The 20,670-nt window shown below is 32.2% G+C and overlaps 1 protein-coding gene across 1 annotated transcript; it reads left to right on the top strand.

The window, feature by feature from the left end:
• The first annotated feature begins 5,055 nt into the window (after positions 1–5,055).
• Positions 5,056–8,581, top strand: LOC107491383 (serine/threonine-protein kinase STY13). The gene is made up of 6 exons (XM_016112236.3): positions 5,056–5,664; positions 6,105–6,226; positions 6,925–7,121; positions 7,232–7,406; positions 7,754–7,888; positions 8,025–8,581. The coding sequence occupies exons 1-6, from the start codon at positions 5,337–5,339 to the stop codon at positions 8,229–8,231; spliced, it is 1,164 nt and encodes a 387-aa protein (XP_015967722.1). The 5' UTR covers positions 5,056–5,336; the 3' UTR covers positions 8,232–8,581.
• Positions 8,582–20,670: the final 12,089 nt, after the last annotated feature.

The raw sequence follows: 20,670 nt of genomic DNA, 5'->3' as shown, positions 1-20,670 counted from the left end.
TTTTTATTTTTAATATAAGCATTAGAAATAAATAATTTTTTTATAACAAGATGTAATGTAACAAAATATATATAATATTAATTAGTTTTTAAAAAATTCTAAAAAAATAGTTTTTTTTTAATAAAGTGTTATTAGAAAATTAACATTATAAAAGGTAATTTCAACCAATATAATATAATAGGTTATTAAATATATTTAATACAAAACACATTGAATACAAATTTTTATTGAGTTTAAATTTTAAATAATTTTTAATTGAATTTCGAATATTTTTATTTTAAAGAGTTAGAATATTTTAACATTATCTTTTTCGTATCTTTTTAATTGAGTCTTTAATTTTTTAAATTATAAACCTTATTTATAATTAAGAGTAATGTTTTAACACCACTAATTAGTCACACATATAAAAATACCAGAACAATTCTATTGTCATAATTATAATCTAACTTTATAAGCAATACAATACAATGAAACTATATATAAGGAATATAACCAAATTTTATCTACATCTATAGTCACATTTCATAAATAATATAATCAAATTATATTTATGTTTATAATTAAAATATGAATAAAAATACAAAAAATTATCAGGATAGTTAATTTTTTTGTTCATAATTTTTTTATTTTTTTGTGAAAATTTTAATTATTTTAATAATTAATTATTTTTAAAAAAGATAATTGAATAACACAAAAAAATCTTATTAAGAGTAATTTATTTATATATAATTAAAAAATAATTGAATAATTATATACGGTAAAAAATTAATATTATTAAAAAATAAAATTAAAAATCATGGTTTTTTTATTTTTTCCAACATTTATCTACAAGTAATTCTATAAATATTTTACGATGAATAAAAATATTAAACTCGTACTAAAATTTATTCTAATAAAATTTATTTTTATTCTACTAAACGTTAAATAAACTATTAAAAAGAATTTTGTTTCCTCTGTTAGAGAAGAATGATAAACTTCCATACTTCTATTATGTTATGGCAATAATTTGGCCTGTTATTTTTTAATGTACAAAATAAGAATACTTATTGGTCTCTGAAATTATGTTCGTATTTCAATCTAATTTCAAAAATTTCAATTTACTCAATTTAGTCTCCCAACTTAATAGTTATGACTCACATTGGTTCTTGATCTTATTTTTGTCACTGTCTCACAAAATCGTTAACGACATGTTGAGATGGACTAACGACTGTTACATTATACGTTCTAGCGACTATTTGTTGTGATAATTGAAATTTTTTTACCTTAATTTTTTTCAACTAAACACTTAAAACCCTAATATAAGTCACGGATACCTAAATTAAAAAATCAAACTAAGTAAATTGAAACTTTAAAAATCAGATTAAAGCTCAAATATAACTTCAAAACAGAACTTTAACTTATTTAGTGATTAATTTTGATGGTTTCAGTGGCTAAGAGAAGGGGGGGTTGAATCTTAGCCCCTTTTTCGTTGCTAACACTTGCTGACCTTCAGAGAAGACTTTTCTGTTTTTGCTCGTCACTAGACACGAGCAACTTTGTTTTGTCTCGTCCCTAGCCACGAGACTTTTCGTTTTGTCTCGTCACTTGGCACGAGATAATTCTGGTTTTTTGCTCCTGTGTAGTAGAGAACAGAAATGGAGTAGAAAGGAGAAGAATATTGCACCCAGATATATCCTGGTGTGTCTTTATCTAAGTGATTACCATCAAATAAATAAGGTCAATTATACGGTAAAAAACTTCACCCCTACAAAAATATAGATACAAAGAGCTTCACCCCTACAAAGATATAGATATTCTCTTTAATGAAATTTGGTGTTGGCATGTGTGTTGTACTAGATCCCTCTTGAGCTTTGATTTCAATGCGAGTGCAACAAACAAGGGTTGGAGATGACTCACTGGATGAGCCGCACAATCCACCAGAAAATTGAAATTTCTGTTGCGCTATTACTTGGAAGGGTGTATGTGTATCTGATGTTTATAGGCCCTGTTTTGCAAAGGTGAAGAAAAAAGTTATCTTTAAATGTTAACACAAAAATTTGTTATTTAGCCAAAATGCTTTCTGAATTTGTTAAAGGAAATCATATTTTAATCTAAGATAACAAATTAATTGTCTTCATAAGACACCATTAGATTGTAGTTGGTTCGTAGTCTACAGTAGGTCGCCACAAAAAATTCAGTATTCGAAGTATTTAGTATATGGTATATTATTTAAGTTTAATTTGGAAATAAGTAGTATTAAATTATAATACCTTAATTTTTAGCACTTCATAATTGCACTAAAAGTTTAGGTGTTATTTATCATTATTCTTTTAATTTTATACTATATTTATTTAATATTGAGCATTCGCGAATACAAACCGAATTTTTAATTAAAAAATCGAAAAGTCTTTACTTTAAATCACTTAATCACATAATTATATTCACATAATATTAAATACATATACTTATTCAAAATTCCTCAAATACAAATCCTGCCTTGCTAAAAACTCAAAATGACAAATGACGAGAAAAAAAAATCTCAACTAAACCAAAAACAAAAAATACAAATACATATAGCTCTATAGTTCGGTCGTTGCTTCGAGCCAAAACTTCCCGAACCTATTACTGAAGTGTTAGATATAAAAAGGGATGAGAACATTATACTTTCGAGTTCTCGGTAGAAAAGAAAATACCATCAAAATAAAGAAGTACTTGCAAATAGAAAGAATTTCATTATAAAAACAGTTTATTTTTTAAATAACTTTTTGGAAAAGTTATGTGAGAAAATTTACTTTAAAAAGATCATAATGAATTTTCTTTAGTTTACAATTCCGTAAAGTAAATTGGATAATAAGGAAAAATGACCAAAGACATGTCTAAGGGTTTTCTATCCAACAAACTTACATCGCTCATTTCTACCCATCAGTACATAAACTGGAGTATCAGGACAATATCAAGTCTAATTTGCCTCAACCTCCATTACTACATCAGGAACAACCCTCAGTGTCACCACCACCAGCATAAAGGATCTTTCAGTTTTCAAACATAGACAAAACAATACAAAGAATACACAAAAAGAGAGCACAGATAGAATAATTAGATCAATAGAAGATAGATACAATTATTCAAATAGGCAAACCAAAAACAAGATGCACACCCAAACAAATGCATATGATACATGTTTGCCCTATGATTGATGAGCTCATTTGTCGGTTATATAGCCAAACCCGACATGTCCGGTAGTGAATCCTGGACAATTCCTGCGTGCACGCATTTCCAAATTCAAAAGTTCATATTCATATATCAAATGCATTGGGGGAACATTCGAAAAAGTATAAGTGTCCAACTACATCTTGCGACGAAGGGTCAATAGAATCTCAAATCTCAACTTGGAGCAAGTGGAGCCGATCCATTGCATTTACCCAGAAAAATTTGTGACTTAGATAAATTTTTAAATAATCACATATCATTCTCAACCAAGAGCAAGTGGGGGCAAACCATTGCATTTACCTCGAAAGACTCAAATATAAACTGAAAGCGAGCGGGACAAAACTACCATCCTTGCATCTACCCCAGAAAATCAAACCATAACCTGGAGTAAGTGGAACAACGCCACTACATCTACTCAGATAGGTATATCTCAATCAGAGTCAATTTAGTTAACAAATTCACCATCAATCTCATTTCACTTTATTCACAATTATAATCAAAATCAATCATCATCATCTCTCATTACCATCATCATCCTCAATCAAAATCAATTATCATCATTTACCATTATCATAATAATCCCCGTCGCATCATTACTGACATAATCGTCATTCTCAATCATAATCTCTCGCACATATCTCAACTTAATCAAGTTCTCATCATAAGCTTCATATTAATCTCACTTCTCTTCATCATCCATATAATCTCAACTTAAAATCACAATCCTCAACAAATTCATCAATAACACCACGAAAACTTTACTCCGCACCCTTTATTATTCACCGGGTGAGGCTTGGACCGTTACATACGGCTTACGGGTATGAGGTCTCTAATACGACACCCTAGACTCGAGATCAAGGTTGTATACTAACTCAAATAGAACATAATCATTTATAGCCAATAACAATCTAACTCAAACACGATATAAGCCCTTCAATCTCATTAAATAATTTATCTAATTAATCACTTTATAGATTGACAAGTCAGACTTTTTTAAATCTTCAATTTCAAGTAACTTTCACAACAACACTTCTCAAACCCTTTTCTTTCGAGATCAATACCCATTATACCTCATCCATGTTCAAACTTTAGAGGATCCAAATCCTCTCGATCCTAATGCATTTCATTCACAATGATTAAAGAAATGCTATTTATGTCAATTGTTTGATATACATTTTGTATATTTGAAAAGTAATTTAACATAATTTATTAAAAAAATATACATAAACAAAAATAATTCTACAATACTATGTTTATTGATGTCTGATTTAAATAAAATTCAGTATACATAATCTTCATTATATGTTATTATGATTAATAGTTGGATTGATAAAATATATTTTCCATAAATACTTTCGAGAAATGTAAATTTACTTAATACCATTATCCTTTATTTCTATTTTTGTGCTATAATATTTTATTATTTATATAAATTATATTTGTGAGTTAAAATTAGTATGTGAATTTTCTGTAAGTAGATCATAAATTTTAAAATTAGCTCAAATTTTAATGAGTCGGTTATAAAATAAACTCAATTTCTATGAATTAAAATAGATTCGATTCTTAATGAATCGAATTAGAAGACTAACAATTTTTTGTTAGCTAAATTTGATTTCGATAGACTCTACTCATATTCATATTGGCAAATCACTTCTTCTCCAAAATTATTAAATAAAGAAATATCTTAAGAAAAATCGCCGTTCAAAAAGAAGCTGAAAAGAAGAATAATGTGAGGAATAAAAAACAAGACAAGAAAAAGAATAATAAATAAATAAATAGAAGAACAATGAACGCTTAACGCTAAACACTAGTGTAAGAGTGAAAATTATAAATGAGTTAAAGAGCCTATAAAAAAAATGAGTTAAAGAAGAGGAGAGAAGGAGAAGGAGAAGGAGAAGGAGGAGACCAAGTGGGTCAGTGGCCACACGCTGTGCCCCGGGCATTTCCATGTGCCCAACTGGATGATTGGAGTCTCCGCGGCAATTTTGCGGACTCAATCAATCAAACAAACAAATTCTAACAACACAAACAAGAGAATGATCATCATCAATTCATCGTCATCCCAAAATAATTGAACCTCAACATTCCTACTTACCCCAATAACCACACAATTCTCAGGACACAAGGAACAAGAACAAGAACAAGAGATGAAGGAAGGGAATGATGGATTTGTTAGAGCTGATCAGATTGATCTCAAGACCATTGATGAGCAGCTTGAGAGGCACCTCAACAAGGTTCTGACCATTGAGAAGAACAAGCAGAAGCAAGGTGGAGAAGAAGAACAACAACAACAACAACAAGATGTTGTTGCTGTTGCCACTGCCACCAAGTTGAAGAGTGTTGTCTCTTCTAGTTTCAAGAAGCAGAGGCAGGAGTGGGAAATTGACCCTTCTAACCTCATCATTAAAGGTGTCATCGCCCGTGGAACTTTTGGTACTGTCCACCGTGGTGTCTATGCTGGCCAAGATGTTGCTGGTAACCCCTTCTCTTCTCTTTCTCTGTTTACTATTTTTTTTATTAATTTTATTATTATTGTTGTTGTTATTGATTACTTTAATTCAATAGGATCACGGCTAAGCATAGCCAATTTCTTTGATAGTCTAAGTTTTTGGAGCAAAATTCGGTTGGATCAAGCACTTGATCAAAAGTTATGGCAGTTAGTTACGTTGCATTTCTTTTATAGTGATTGATGATGAGTAACTTTGAATCTCTTTGCATGTTGGGGCTCATACATGAAAATTCATGCGATCCTGATTTGTTGTTTTTGTGTGGTGACTGTGGAATAAAATATATCTTCAATGTTATATTGAGATTGCTTGTGCTTTCAATGAAGTTATTGGTTTGCTTTCTTTTTCATTTTTTTTTTTTTGCATTTCCACTGTTAACCAATCCTGTGTTTATTATTTAATGATCAGTTAAAATGCTGGACTATGGTGAAGAAGGGCAACGGACAGATGCTGAAATCGCAGCCCTGAGGTCGGCGTTTACACAAGAAGTTGCTGTTTGGCATAAACTTGATCATCCAAATGTGACAAAGGTCAATTTCATTTCTTCTCAGTTAATTTTGTTGTTGTTGGTTGAGCTTGTTAGTTGTTATAACAGCATATCATCAGCTGCTTGTCGCGGAGGGTTAGTCAATTGACGCCTCTAATGCCTATGCATAACTCCTTTCAGTTTTACTTGTGACATCAAGTTGTTAAAGTTTTCAGATCATATAGCAGTTTCAAGGACTTTGTTTACTACATCAAGTCCGGTAAAATTAGAGAATTCAAACTTTTAAGTGTTTAATTGATCGGATACTCTATTGACATAGGAAGACACTATAACTTCATAGAAATTTATTGAAATTAGAGTCACAGAAAAAATGGAAATGGATGTGAATAGGAACTTCCATTTGGTTGGACATGCTTAAAAAGCACCATACTTTGAAATTTATATATCATGCCTGCTTTTGTGTTGATTAGCTTATTTCAGGTTCAAAATAGCTTATAACCAAATCTTATTGAAACAGTTTTTGAACCAAAAAAATGGAAATCTTAATGAATCTGTATTTTGGAAGCATCAACATGTCACCATTTTCACTTCTATTCTGACTGAAAAAAAGTTATTCTACATCTTCATTACATGTATTTTGATTCACACGTATTCTCAATTTGGGTGTTCTAGCATCTGTTTTTTTAGGACATAAGTGGTTTTGGTCATGAAATTTTCAAATAACTCTTTCATCTTGTTCAGTTCATAGGAGCAACAATGGGATCTTCAGAATTGCAGATACAAACTGATGATGGTCTAATTAGCCTGCCAAGCAATATTTGCTGTGTTGTTGTCGAGTATCTTGCTGGAGGTGCGCTTAAATCTTTCCTGATAAAGAATCGAAGAAGAAAGTTGGCTTTTAAGGTTGTCATCCAGTTGGCACTTGATCTTGCAAGAGGGTATTTATCTTCAAATATTTTTTCATTGACTGCATAGTGATTTAGCAAGTTCAGAATAGCAACTCTCATAATCTGTCTAGATAACGGCTCAAATTACTCGTTTGTTGCAGGCTGAGTTACCTTCATTCTCAAAAGATTGTTCATAGAGATGTAAAGACAGAGAACATGCTGTTGGATAAGACACGCACGGTTAAGATTGCTGATTTTGGCGTCGCCCGTGTTGAAGCGTCAAATCCAAATGACATGACTGGGGAGACCGGTACCCTTGGTTACATGGCTCCCGAGGTGTGTCATTAGTACCAGTTAGAAATTGTTCTTCCATGTATGGCAGAGTTGATCATTACTGCAATCGCTTGCTTTTTCCAAAACATATTTCATTTAATCTGAAAATGGGTTTTCGGGTCCTTAATAATGCAGAATATGATGGGCCAATATAAACAAGAGGGTGACCTTAAAAGTTTCTAATTTAATTACTGATAAAGCCCGGTAAATTTGATTTATGACAAGATACTATGTCATCGTCTAATTCATATAACCAACTCGTTTTAGTAGGACAATACTAAGTAGTTCTTTTCCACAAACATGGTATAACTAACTACATATTCATCCATAAATTGGGTGGTGGCTTCCAGGTCTTAAATGGCAACCCCTATAACAGGAAATGTGATGTGTACAGTTTTGGAATCTGTTTATGGGAAATATATTGTTGTGACATGCCATATCCCGACCTCAGTTTCTCGGAGATTACTTCAGCCGTCGTTCGCCAGGTATATGTGTGTGTGTGTGTATGTTCTGGTTTTGGCTATAACTCATAGTTGAGCAGCACATGTTTGTCACGGGTTATTCACATTTACTTTGAATCCATGATCATGATTTGATTACATTTTTCTGTTAAAATTTTAGAATCTGAGACCAGAAATACCAAGATGTTGTCCTAGCTCTCTAGCAAACGTAATGAAGAAATGCTGGGACGCGAATCCTGATAAACGACCTGAGATGGACGAGGTAGTTTCCTTGCTCGAGGCGATCGATACATCGAAAGGTGGAGGTATGATCCCGCCTGATCAGCAGCAGGGCTGTCTTTGCTTTCGCAAAAGCCGAGGGCCTTGAGCTTATCTCCTTGGTCCAACATACTATTTGGTTAAAGTAATATCTCACTATCTAAGTATCAATTATGTGTCTATGGTCAGAAAACAGGATTTGAATGCCACTAAGAGGAACGTACAGTAGAGGGTATAGGAAGAAGTTTGTGAAGTTTTATTTCTTGTGTAAAGTCATATACCTCTTGTTTTATTTTATTCTAAACTCTCTTTTTTCTTGGTTTGGGGTTTTATGGGTATGAGTACTACTTATAGCTTCGCAATGTTTCCCATATAGCCTTGTAAGTCATCACCTTTGTACGATCTTCATTATGTTGTAATCATGATTGAAGTGATTAAATTGGATCTATGTGCTAAGCATGCTCTTATCTCTACAAGGACTCGGTCACCTCGCTTGAGAAATGAAAACTTGTATATTTAAAAGTTTGTCATTGCTGAATGCATAAGGCGGAATTTGAATTCTTGAGATTTGCTTAAATGAACAAGTAAGCTAATCGCTTGACCAACTCAAGTTAGTTAAGAACTTGCAATAATGTTTGGCAACTACCAAAACTCGGCTAACCAGTAAGGGAGTGTATGAGTCATCCGGTGGGGGTTTAGCATTTTAGCTAGATTCAGAATTAAGTTTTTATTGGGTCATTTTTAATATCAAACCTAATTTTAAATTATCCAGAAAAAACATATTGAACCTGATCGACCCAACATTATTGTATACAATGTTGCATATTATACATGATAAAGCAATAAAATCTCAAAGACAAAAAAAAAAGCAATAAAATCTTCTGTGACTAGTTTATTAGTTTGTTTAAATAAATTTTGGAGTTCGAAACTCATCTTATGTATACAGCAATTCATTGGTCAGTGACAATCCTTTAAATAGAGCAGTTATGCAACACTTAGAAGCCTTTTTGGCATCTAATTTCAACCAAGTTGGCTTAAGCCCAACAAAACTAACTTCAAAACAGAGAGCATGTAAAACACACACTGACGCCACTGTTCACTAACGCCAATGACGTTTCGAAGCCGCACACATTAATATGAAAAATGGTTTCATTCTCTTCCTCAAAATTGCAACAAAGAAACTTCAAAGTTCAAACTATGCTCAAAATCTTTCAAAAATTTGTAAAAATCTTCGCGAAAGTTTAAGAAAATCTCAGAGCTATGTTCGAAATCTTCATCAAAAGAGAAGACGAAAGATTATTGAGGGTAAATCGTCCATATTTTTTCACTTTTCTCTTTCGCATTTGCGATCGCGAAACACTAAATAGTCATATTTCTGTATATTTAGCAGATTCAGTTTGTGTTCTCGCGATAATGTAGATATGAATGTTCTCTTCGTATGTTCATTTGTGATAACTATGTTAGGTTGGTGTAAGAATGTTATTGTAGTGCTTCTGGTGTGATTTAACCTATATTAATATTTTCTGATCTAAAATTGATTTGTATGTGCTTTTTTGTTCATGTTTGAGTGATTTGCATGTTTTAAACTGAGTTTGTGCCTAGTAATCAGTAAGTACATTCAATGCATTTTGACTGAATTGAGATGCAATTGATTTATGTCCTAGATTTGGTGTAATTAGTCCATAGAATATTGCTGTAGTGATTCTATTATCATTTTGTTCATATTTGAGTAATTTTCATGTCTTTTGTGCATGTTTGAGTGATTTGCATGTTTTGAACTGAGCTTGTGGCAAGTAATCAGTAAGCACTTTCGGTACATTTTGACTTAATTGAGATGCAATGGGTGTTTTTGTCCTAAATTTAGTGTAATTAGACCATAGAATCTTACTGTAGTGCTTCGGTTTTCATTTTGTGCATAGTTAAGTGATTTTTATGAGTTAAATATAGTGTTGTTATCTATGAACCTAATTCTTTATTCCATATAGTAAAAATGACAATAAAAAAAGTTGCTGAGAAGAACATCTCAAAGAAGAAGGTACCAATACATAATGTAAGCATATATTTGTTAAAACAACTCTATTTTTGTTGTATACATATAATTATATAACATAATTTTTATTTATTTACAGAAAATTCATGATTTCAGCAAAATGAGTGATGAAAAAAAATCTTGTGGACAAATTAAGATTTGGAGCGATGAAACATTTTCCGAGCTTGAATGTGACCCATAAACTGCTGAAAGAACTGGCTAATTCCTTTGATTTGTATAATAGCTCCCTAGACACACGGTGTGGGAAAATCAGGATCACCCCTACCAAGATAAGGGATACTCTTGGCTTAAATTCATCCGGTAAAAATTTTTTTGTAATCTATTCTATCAATCAAATTTCGGTATTTTTTTACATTAATTTTGTGTTATTAAAATATTTTTACTACTCTTGTAGGGGATTGCTTTCCAAACAAAATTATCTATAAAGAAATCAATGAATAGCAGAAAGAAATTGTAGAAGGCTTCAAAGGTTCTTCTTTGTCATTTTTGACAAAGTATTTAATTGAGATGAGCCTGGATAGACCTAAAAATCAGATAAAATTTAAGAGAACATCCATTCTATTCATCTAGAAATGCTTTTTGTTGTCAACAATAATAAACAAATTTTTTTCAGTTCATATGCCACCAATTTTTCATGTGGACACTATTCCAGAATGAAATTGGGCTACTTATGTGCTCATCTTCCTCATCAAAGGAATTAGAGGGCATAGACTGAAAAACAAATATGCAGTTGATGGCTGACTCTGAGTATCAATTTAATTCTGAATCTGACAACAAGGAGACACCAAAGAGAAAAAAACAACCACAAAGAAGAGTAAAGAAGTAAGTGTTACTTTTTCGATGTAATTTCTAAATATTTATTGTGTTTATTTACCTCATGTATTTTTACTTTTTCAGGATGAAATCTAAAAAGAGGAATTATGTTATTGTGAATTCATCTTTACAAATAGAGACTAACTCAGAAGATGAGTAAGATTTAGAAATTACTATTTTAAAACTATGATTTGTTTTTTCATCAAAATTTTTTGCATAAACAGAAATTTTTGTTTATATTGTCAGAAGTGAAGAAATCCAGGAAAAAACAGAAAGAAGGATGAAGAAAAAAAAGTGATAAGCCTGCAGAAAAGTATGTGTTACTTTCGGTGTTATTTGTAAATTTAAAAGTATTTGTTTACCTGATGATTCTTTTCTTTTCCAAGATGCTTGATGCACGTCGAATGTCAGTTAGGAATTTCGCCAGTTTGAAAGGATGGATTCATTATAAGTATAACTCCAAACTAACAAACAACACGAATCAAAGTTTAAATAAGTATGTCACAAAGCTACAAAATAATTAATCGGGAGTGTTAATCCTGGGTCATTCTTTCTTGGATTAGCAATTAAGTACACATCATTGGTTGTGAACTCAAGGTTTTCACGCATAAAAATAGAAATTAAAGAGATTAGAAGTGAAATGAACCAAAAACAATTAGATGACTAGGATTAGACTTAATAAACAAGAAAAACAATTAAGTAAGCAAGCATGAATAAAAAGTAATGACAAAGCTACCACTATATTAAAAGACAATTAAATCAAACTATGGAAGATTAAAGCAATGAGCTAATGAGAAATGTAGTTCAAACGCATAAAAAGGGCCTTGACTAGGGATTGAGAGTTAAGGAATCTTATCATTGTTATAACAACAACCATGGTAATTACAATGAGTTAATCTCACTTAGTTAACTCCTAAACAATGAAAAAAATCAAGTAGACATAATTGGTCTTAATCCATAAATCCTAACTAACTTACTAATTAGACTTAGTAAAAAGTTAGCATTAGTGAAAACAAGATCAACTAACAACCCAAAACTAGCATTCAATTTTAGATACTAATGATTCTAAGATCCTAGTTCCTCAATTCCCAAGTCAAGGGATAAAAATCTACTCCATATTCAACTAAGAATTTCAATAAACACTTGGTAGACATGAAGATAAAGAATAGTAAATTACAAAATGAAATGAAAACTATAGCCAAACAATGCAAACAATCAATACTAATAATTCAATCAAGTATATATAAACCTTAAAACATCAAATTCATTAACATAAAATTCAAAAACTCTCAAGTGCATATACTAACACAGTGACTTTAATTATAAGAGAATCTAAGTAAGTATAGTGCAAAGGGAGAGAAAATTAAGCACACTTACAATTGAGACAAGCTAAATTTCAAAATTAAAATATAAATTGCATAAACCCTAATAAATCCTAGAGATAAGTGTGAGTTTCTCTCTCTAGGAAAAACTATGAAAAACTAGCCTAAACCTTGCAAAATGATGATATGATGGTGTATGGTATGTTCCCCCTTGAGTGAATTTCTCCTTTTTGCTTCAGAACATTAAAGATTAGGTCAAAAAGGCCTCCAGCTCGCACATCACGTGATTTCTTAAATGAGGCACGTGCTCGGACTCGTACATACGCACCATTGTGTGAGTACGCACACTTGCCAGTTTTTCCACGTGTGCGTACGCATGCTAGCTAATTTTTCACACCTGTGCATACGCACGTATCCGAATGTTCTCTTCCTTTGTTTCTCTATGAATTTTCCCACTTTGCATGTTTTTCCTCTAATTCTTCAAAGTCATCCTCGCCTTTTGGTACTGAAATCACTCAATAAACATGTCAAGACATCGAATGGAATAAAAGTGAAATCAATTTGATCATTTGGAGCACAAAAAGCATGTTTTTAACAATTAGGTACAATTGAAAGAGAATTTACAAAAGCATGCTATTTAAATGAATAAATACAAGTTTATGTGATGAAATCCACTCATTTCAAACCAAAAGTTTTCATCAAATGTAGATTCATTAATGCTGGCCAAAAAAGCAATGCCACCAAAAAAAGAAAGCTTGTTCAGCCTGAAGAACCAAAAAGTGACCACGATTCAACAAAAGTTCACTATGATTTTTCACAAACGTAAGATTCAATATCTTATATTGTTTCTTTGCTAAAATTTCTTAAAAATTGAAGTAATTAGTCTAGTTTTACTGAATAATGTTTATTGTGTTCTTAAAATGTCACCTGTAAATCTGTCAAGTGAGAATAATCCTGTGTTTTATAGTCAAGCTTTCAGAAGTCTTTAAATGCACTAATTGATCCCACGTAATTTTTCTTACCATTTCTTTATTTCTTGTCCTATTATAATGTGCTTTTTAATTTGATACCTATTTTTTAAGAAAAAAACTAGCACTAAATTTTTTTTTCAAGAAAAAAGGAAAAAAAAGAGTTTGTAGCTTGCAACTACGTAAATTCTCATAAAAAAAGTTCTGTTATTATTCAATGATTCAGATGCTCTGTTGACATAATTTTGGTGTATTTCAGATTCAAAATAAAAGAAGAAGTACTGGATGGAGCCAACCTTATTGAGGAAGCAGTACCAATTAAACAAGTAAGAATGGAGATAGAATTCTAATTGCAGGAAAGGATGGAAGATTCACCAACATCTAACAAGTCAGTAAAGTATTCAGTTTAGTTCATAATAATAAGTTTTTATATTTTATTTAATTTTATAGACTTAACTGACACCGAATTTTATTTAGTATGAGTATCCCAAATATTAATGTTGGGACTGATCCCAAAGATCAAATGCTTGTGCTACCAAAACAAACTCAATCACAATCTGAATCATTGAATATGTGAGTTTTTTAATCATTGAGTTAATGATTTGCACCGAAATTTGTTAAGCATCACTCCTAAATTTTTATTGTTTACCTTCATTAGAGTGCCACTTTGAGCAATTGCACCTTCTATCTCCAACCCTCGACATAATCAACAACAAACTCCTGCCCTCCTACAAATGAAAATCTGCCAGAAGAAGCTATTAATGCGTAAGTTCTTGTTAAATTCCTTTTTGGTGCATAATTCTTCTTGGTATTTTATTAACCAATTCTATGTCTCGTTCTGCAATCCTCCACAACCTTGTTAAGAAGCTCATGAGGAAGTTCTCCTAAAAGAAACTCAGCATGAAGTCCCTCTTAATGCGTAAGTTCTAATTTATCAAATTTCTTTTTTGACAATTTTGGTGCATTCTTACAAAATTTTATGTGTCACGTTGCAGTCCTCCACCGGCTCAAGATCTCAAAGCTGGATTACTGATGGTTGCAAATGCTGCATTGAATGATGACTTTAGTGCACCATCCTTTAACATTGGCATAAGTAATCAACTGATGAAGCTACAATTACACAAGAGTATGGACCACCAACCAACAAGGAAAAATTCCCAAAAATTAGAACCCAAGAGAGCCATGTGTTGGTTGATGAGTTGGAAAAGCTGGTTGAGGTTATGGATGCTGGGGTAGCCACAACATTGAAATTTGTCAAGGAGACAAGTCCACAACGATGTGCAACCAAGTCTGAGCTTCCTTGAAAAGTTCAAGACTCCAGTCAAGCAAAAAGAAATAACAGAGGAGCTTAGGGACAAATGCTACTATTGGGCAGCAAATATCAAGACTTTCAAACATGAGACCAGCAATAAATGGGAGATCATATTTAGGTTGAAGCATGAAAATATAATCGATGGAGCTAGATATTACTTTGCATCTTTAAAACCAAAAGAATTTGTAGAAAATCTAGTAAATTCTTATGCTATAACACTAATGCTTATTATTACAAGTTATTGTTCTATATATGTAATTTAATTTGGGTCCTTTATTTTCATAGGTGGTCTCCATAGTGTGCTAACTTCTCAACAAGAAGAAATCTAAAAAATTTGAAGAAATGATATACTATGTTCCATCCGATATTGTGGTAAGCTCTACTACCATTAAATTCTAACCTCAATTTTGGTGCATTTTGAAAATACATTGTATGCTAAAAGTTATTATTTCGGTACAAAATAACATGTTGATGAAGTTTGAGGACAAGTACATTAATCTAGCAACCAAGAAGGCCACCAACATCAATGAATATAAGGAGTATTTTCCTTTTCTAGACAAGAAAAATCTAGCATCCCATCTATTTGTGAGTTTTCATTTCTAAAACTTTTTAAATAATTCTTTTATTCTGTATCATTTAGACTAAAATATTGTCTTATTTACCCAAACTTCAACTATTTTTTTCCAATTTGCCATGGAGGACATTGGTGGCTTTGGATTGTAGATGTGTAAAAGAAAATCTTCCATGTACTTGATCCTATTTGTAACACCCTCATTATCAGAATGTCAAGCTTCCAGCTACGCCACTCTAATTGCTCAGACGTTACAACGACTCTAAATATATTTAATACTAAGATAAGAGCCTGGCTAAAACTTAAAATCACATAATCTTTCAAAAGACTTTTAGTTGAAAACATAAATACATACTTACAAAATGTAAGGTCCCACATTGGTTGTGGAGGGGAACGAAGCATGCCTTATAAGGGTGTGGATACCTCTCCCTAGCATGACATGTTTTGACGAGTGAGTGCGGGGGCTTCGGCTATCATCACTATCGTCAAAGGCAATACCGTGAGGCCTTGTGTGCCAAAGCGGACAATATCGTGCTAGCGGGTGGTCTGGGCTATTACAGATGGTATCAGAGCCAGAACCCGGATCAATGTGCCAGCGAGGGCGCTGGGCTCCCTAATCAATGTGCCAGCGAGGGCACTGGGCTCCCTTAGGGGGGTGGATTGTAAGGTCCCACATTGGTTGGGGAGGGGAACGAAGCATGCCTTATAAGGGTGTGGATACCTCTCCCTAGCATGACGCGTTTTGACAAGTGAGTGCGGGGGACTTCGGGTATCATCCCTATCGTCAAAGGCAAAACTGTGAGGTATTGTGTGCCAAAGCGGACAATATCGTGCTAGCGGGTGGTCTGGGCTGTTACACAAAACATGTATATAATATTGACTTACAAGCATTACATAATACAACTTCTATCCCTTTTACAAAATGTATAAAGATAAAGATGAGAGAAAAATAATAATATCTAAAACAATACAATACATCATATAAATAAAAACAAAATAAACTCTTCGTAACTTCTTCGCCCATATCCTGAAAAGGAAACACTTGTAGGAGAGTGAGAACATCGTCCTCGAAAGGGTTCTCACTATAGGGTTAATGTAACACCCTATCACACAAAACCTTACACTCGAGTCATAAAGCAGAGGTGGCGAGATATTACGACCTCTAAAAACAAAATTACATATATAATATAGTTTGAAGTTTATAACTAAGAGCCTTTGAAGAAAAGTCAAAACAAAAGTTGTAATGCTCACGTAAACAGAAACTTGCGTACGAAGAAAACTAAGATTAACAAAAATAAGATAATAGAGACTAGGAATAGAGAACCAAAAGGGTATATAATAATAAGCTCCTAACACAGCCTGCGAAACTAATGCTGGCCGGAGAATATTTATATACATAATATACATAATACATCTATTTGTATATATATTCGTCATAGTTTTCCCTCGCCTTTGTCATTATAATTTTGTAAGAGGGATAAGAACTGTATGATATGTATGTATCTAATATTTGTAAATTATTTGTATAAGAAGTTTTGTGTATATGTATATGCATATCTATTATCAAATTAAAAAGAAATTTTGATTTCTCAAAGAAATAGCGATCCGGTATTCGAGTTAAAGGCTCATATTTTATTATTATTAAGTCTAGAAGTTGTCGTAATACCCAAACTATTAGAGTAGCGCAACCGGAAGCGTGACATTCTGGTAGTGATGGTGTTACAAGGGGGCTAGAATCAGCATCGTTACCCTTTTTCTAGTTGTTTTTATATTGTTTTTACTTAGATTTTATTAAGTTTTATTATATTTTAGTGTAAAAATTCTCTTTAAATGCTACTTTGAGTTTTTGTGGTGATTTTATGATTTCATGTGAATTTCGGGCGAATTTGGCAGAGTTTTTTGCAACAATAAGGAAAGGATAGTAGATGTTGTCAATCCTGACCTCCTTGTATTCCAACTAGCATAACTTGAGCTATAGAGATCCAATTGACGCAGTCTTAATGGCGTTAGAAAGTCAACTTCCAAAACTTTCCAACGATATATAATAGTCTATACATTTCTTCCGAAATCATTGCCAAAATTGGCGCTAAACACCGAGCCTGGCGTTTAGCACCTAAGAGGGACCAGAAACTTCCCCCTCCCTGCGCTGAACGCCAGTAGGGGCCCAGAATCAGCATCGTTACACTTCTCTTTGGGCGTTCAATGCTCAGACTGGCACCGAACGCCCCCAGCAGCCCGAATCACTCCTCTTTGGACCTTTCAAGTGGATTTAGCACTTCTTAGCCTACTTTATTTTCCTTTTGTAATTTTTAAATCTCTTTTGTTTTGATATAATTTGAATTTGAATTATAAGTTTAGTCTTAGAGATTTTTACTATAAATAGGGGACTTTCTTCCTCCCCGGAAAAAAACATTGGATCTCTCCTCTGGGAGGGGGACAACTCACTTTTGTATTTTCTCTGTAAGTCATGAACAACTAAACCTCCTGGTTAAGGTTAGGAGCTCTGTTTATTTCTATGGATTAATATTATTACTTTTCTATTTTAATCTATGTTTGATTCAATTCTCTAAGGTGTGTCTCGTTCTTAATCTAAATGAAACTGGGTGGAACGGAAGTATGACCCTTTTTCTACATGAGTTCTTGTGATACTCTAACCAAGGTCGCCTGATCTATAGCTTGAGCACACACCTCCTAGACGGCTAATCCACAACCTGTTAGGGACATGGGAACATCTGTTCAGCTGGGATCTGGGATGATTAGGACATTTGTGGTATAAACTAGAATACTGAACTTCACCTTTGTCCGAATTTAATGACAACTGACCCTGGCATTTGATGAGGATCAGAGGAGATTAAATTGCTATGGAATTAGGGTTTAATCACTTACAGTTTGCCATAGAATGAATCATTCATTGTTAAAATAGTTAGTAAGAAGTTTTAATCCGAAAAAGTAAACATCTCCGAAGCCTTAACTATTTTCTCATCATTGTTTTACTCCAGATCTGTTTAATTGCTTTTTTTACTTGTTATTTCATTGTCTATGTGTTTACAACAACAACCAAACTTTTAGTGTTTGTCTGACTACATACAACAGGATAACTATTGCTTTCTCAATCCAACAATCCTTGTGGATTGACCCTCACTCATCTAAGGTATTACTTGGACAATCCGGTGCACTTGCCAGTGAAGTTGTACGAGTTCTAATTTTGCGCACCAGTAACCAACTAGGATACTCGTCAACTTGAATAACTTTTCAAAATCATTAAAGAAATAAAGTTTTGAATTTTTTAAAATAGGATTTTTAAACTTGTAACCGCTTTTAAAAAATAAAATTTTGAATTTTTAAAAATAGAATTTTAAACTTATAACCGCTTCGTCAACGTGAAACCCCATATCATCGCGTCGCCAGTACCTCGTCTTCAACCATCCATCATGCTGTCGTTGTACCCTCCGCCGCAACTCCTTTGTAAGTTGTGCGGGGCCGACCTGCATCAAAATATTCCAAGGTTAAGAAAAAAAACATCTAAAGTTTAAGAAAAGAAATATCCCAACTTAACAGTCGAAATGTTCCAAGTTTTACAAAAAAGAAAACATCCCAAGTGTAATAAAAAATCTCAAATTTGATAAAAGAAACATCCCAAGTTAAACAGAAAGAAATATCTCACATTTAGTTTAATAAAACAAAATGTAACAAAAAAATTCCAATTTAATAAAAGAAACATTCTAAGTTACACAGAAAGAAATATTCCATAGTTAGTTTAATAAAAGAAAACATTCTAAGTTTTACAAAAAAATATCTCAAGTGTAACAAAAAAAATCTCAAATTTAACAAAAAAAATCTCAAATTTAATAAAACAAAAAAATATCCCAAGTTAAACAAAAAGAAACTATCTCACGTTGAAGGTCCGATGGGGTCTCACAAGACCCTGCATGCATAGTCGAACATTGCAGCGAAGAGAATTGGAAGCGGGAAGAATGGCCGTCTAGGATGCACGGCAAAGATCGGCGGCAAACTCCGATCGAAGGGACTTGCAGTAATCAGAGCACATCGTCGATGGTCCGATCTCACCGCAAGATACGCTACGTGGAGATCACAGTGTCGCAACAAAGAGGTTTCGATGCATAAGAAACCAGCACCGTGATACGATCGGTTATGGCGGATGAGGCAACAGCGTGCGACGATTGCTGAAGCTTCAAGAAACGGCGATTCTAGGAGATGGTGTTCATGTTGCAAAAGCGGGTAGGTGAGGATAGTATGTGGAGGGTGTTTCACATTAGGCTTATATGACGTGTTTTTAATATCCTAATCCTATTTTTTCAAAATCCTAATTTTTGAAAAGTTGTTCAAGTTGCCTTATAGTAGAGTTAATTCCTTGTATCATAGGAATATTTTCAGACTCACTTCCTCTAATCTTATCACTGGAAGTAGTAGAAGATATTGCAGATGTACTTGACATGTCAACGGACACTGATTTTCCCGTATATGAAAACACGATTTTACTATTGTGCAACCATATACAAGTTCAAAATTTTTGTTGTTTTATTTGATAAAATTACAATCTATTGACAATGTCTCACTGGATGTGCCAATTTGTTTTACTCAAATTTTATTCTATTTTAACAAAAAACGTGAGTATCTTAATGTCTCAATTGTAGTGTTAATAGAAATTAAAGAAACAAAATTAAAGATAAAAGAAAAAATGTAAGGTGTGAGAGATAAACTAAAATTGGGAAAATTAAAAGAAACAGAAATCAAAAGAAAGATAAAGAAGGAAAGACAAATATAAAAAATAAAACAACATAGAAAAGCAAATAAATTTTATTAAGAAAAACTGAAAAAGTAGATTACAAACGTTTGAGTTTAGAAGAATTATTTAAATTCTCAATTTTTATTCTGTGATGTCAAAATGGCTAAAAAATTTTTAAATTTTTAAGTATTTTTTAAAAGAACTGAACTCCTTACAATATTAGCTTAAGACTTTAACATTTTATTTATAGACTTTTCTATGTCAATTGATAATTACATTTTGATACGTCACTTTTTGCAAATTTAAATGACATTTGCAATCGTTTCTGCACTCTTTGTCTACTGTCAATTGAAAACTTCAAAAATAATTAGACTATCAAATAATTAATAAAAAATAAATATTATAATATAAATATACAAAAACATCTAATATTATTAATTAATTATATGTTAATATATTAGAGATAAAATAATTACATGTAAATAACCCAGTGTGTGTAATGTGTATTACAATATAACAATAGAAAGATGTGTGTAAATAAAAGAGTATAAATGTACTATGTATGAATATGTAATAACTTTACAATAAATATAGATTAAAATAAAAATAATAAACTAACAAATTTAAAAATTAAGTTTATCAAAATAAAATAAAATAATAATTTCTTTTTAAATAAAATTTTATTCTTTCATATTTTTTTATGTATTCTTCTTAAATAAAAATTTAAAATTATTTATTTTCTGTTACAATAACAACAATTAAATG

This window comes from Arachis duranensis, chromosome 5, assembly GCF_000817695.3.
Source record: "Arachis duranensis cultivar V14167 chromosome 5, aradu.V14167.gnm2.J7QH, whole genome shotgun sequence".
Taxonomy (NCBI): Eukaryota; Viridiplantae; Streptophyta; class Magnoliopsida; order Fabales; family Fabaceae; genus Arachis; species Arachis duranensis.
Note: the sequence above shows the minus strand (reverse complement) of the source record. Positions and strands in the feature narration are given on the sequence as shown.

Bases quoted from the DNA above. Each gene is read 5' to 3' on its own strand.
- LOC107491383 (XM_016112236.3), top strand. From the start codon at position 5,337: ATGAAGGAAGGGAATGATGGATTTGTTAGAGCTGATCAGATTGATCTC. The intron at 6,227-6,924 runs GTCAATTTCATT...CATCTTGTTCAG, and splicing joins ATCATCCAAATGTGACAAAG to TTCATAGGAGCAACAATGGG. The intron at 7,122-7,231 runs GTATTTATCTTC...CGTTTGTTGCAG, and splicing joins GCACTTGATCTTGCAAGAGG to GCTGAGTTACCTTCATTCTC.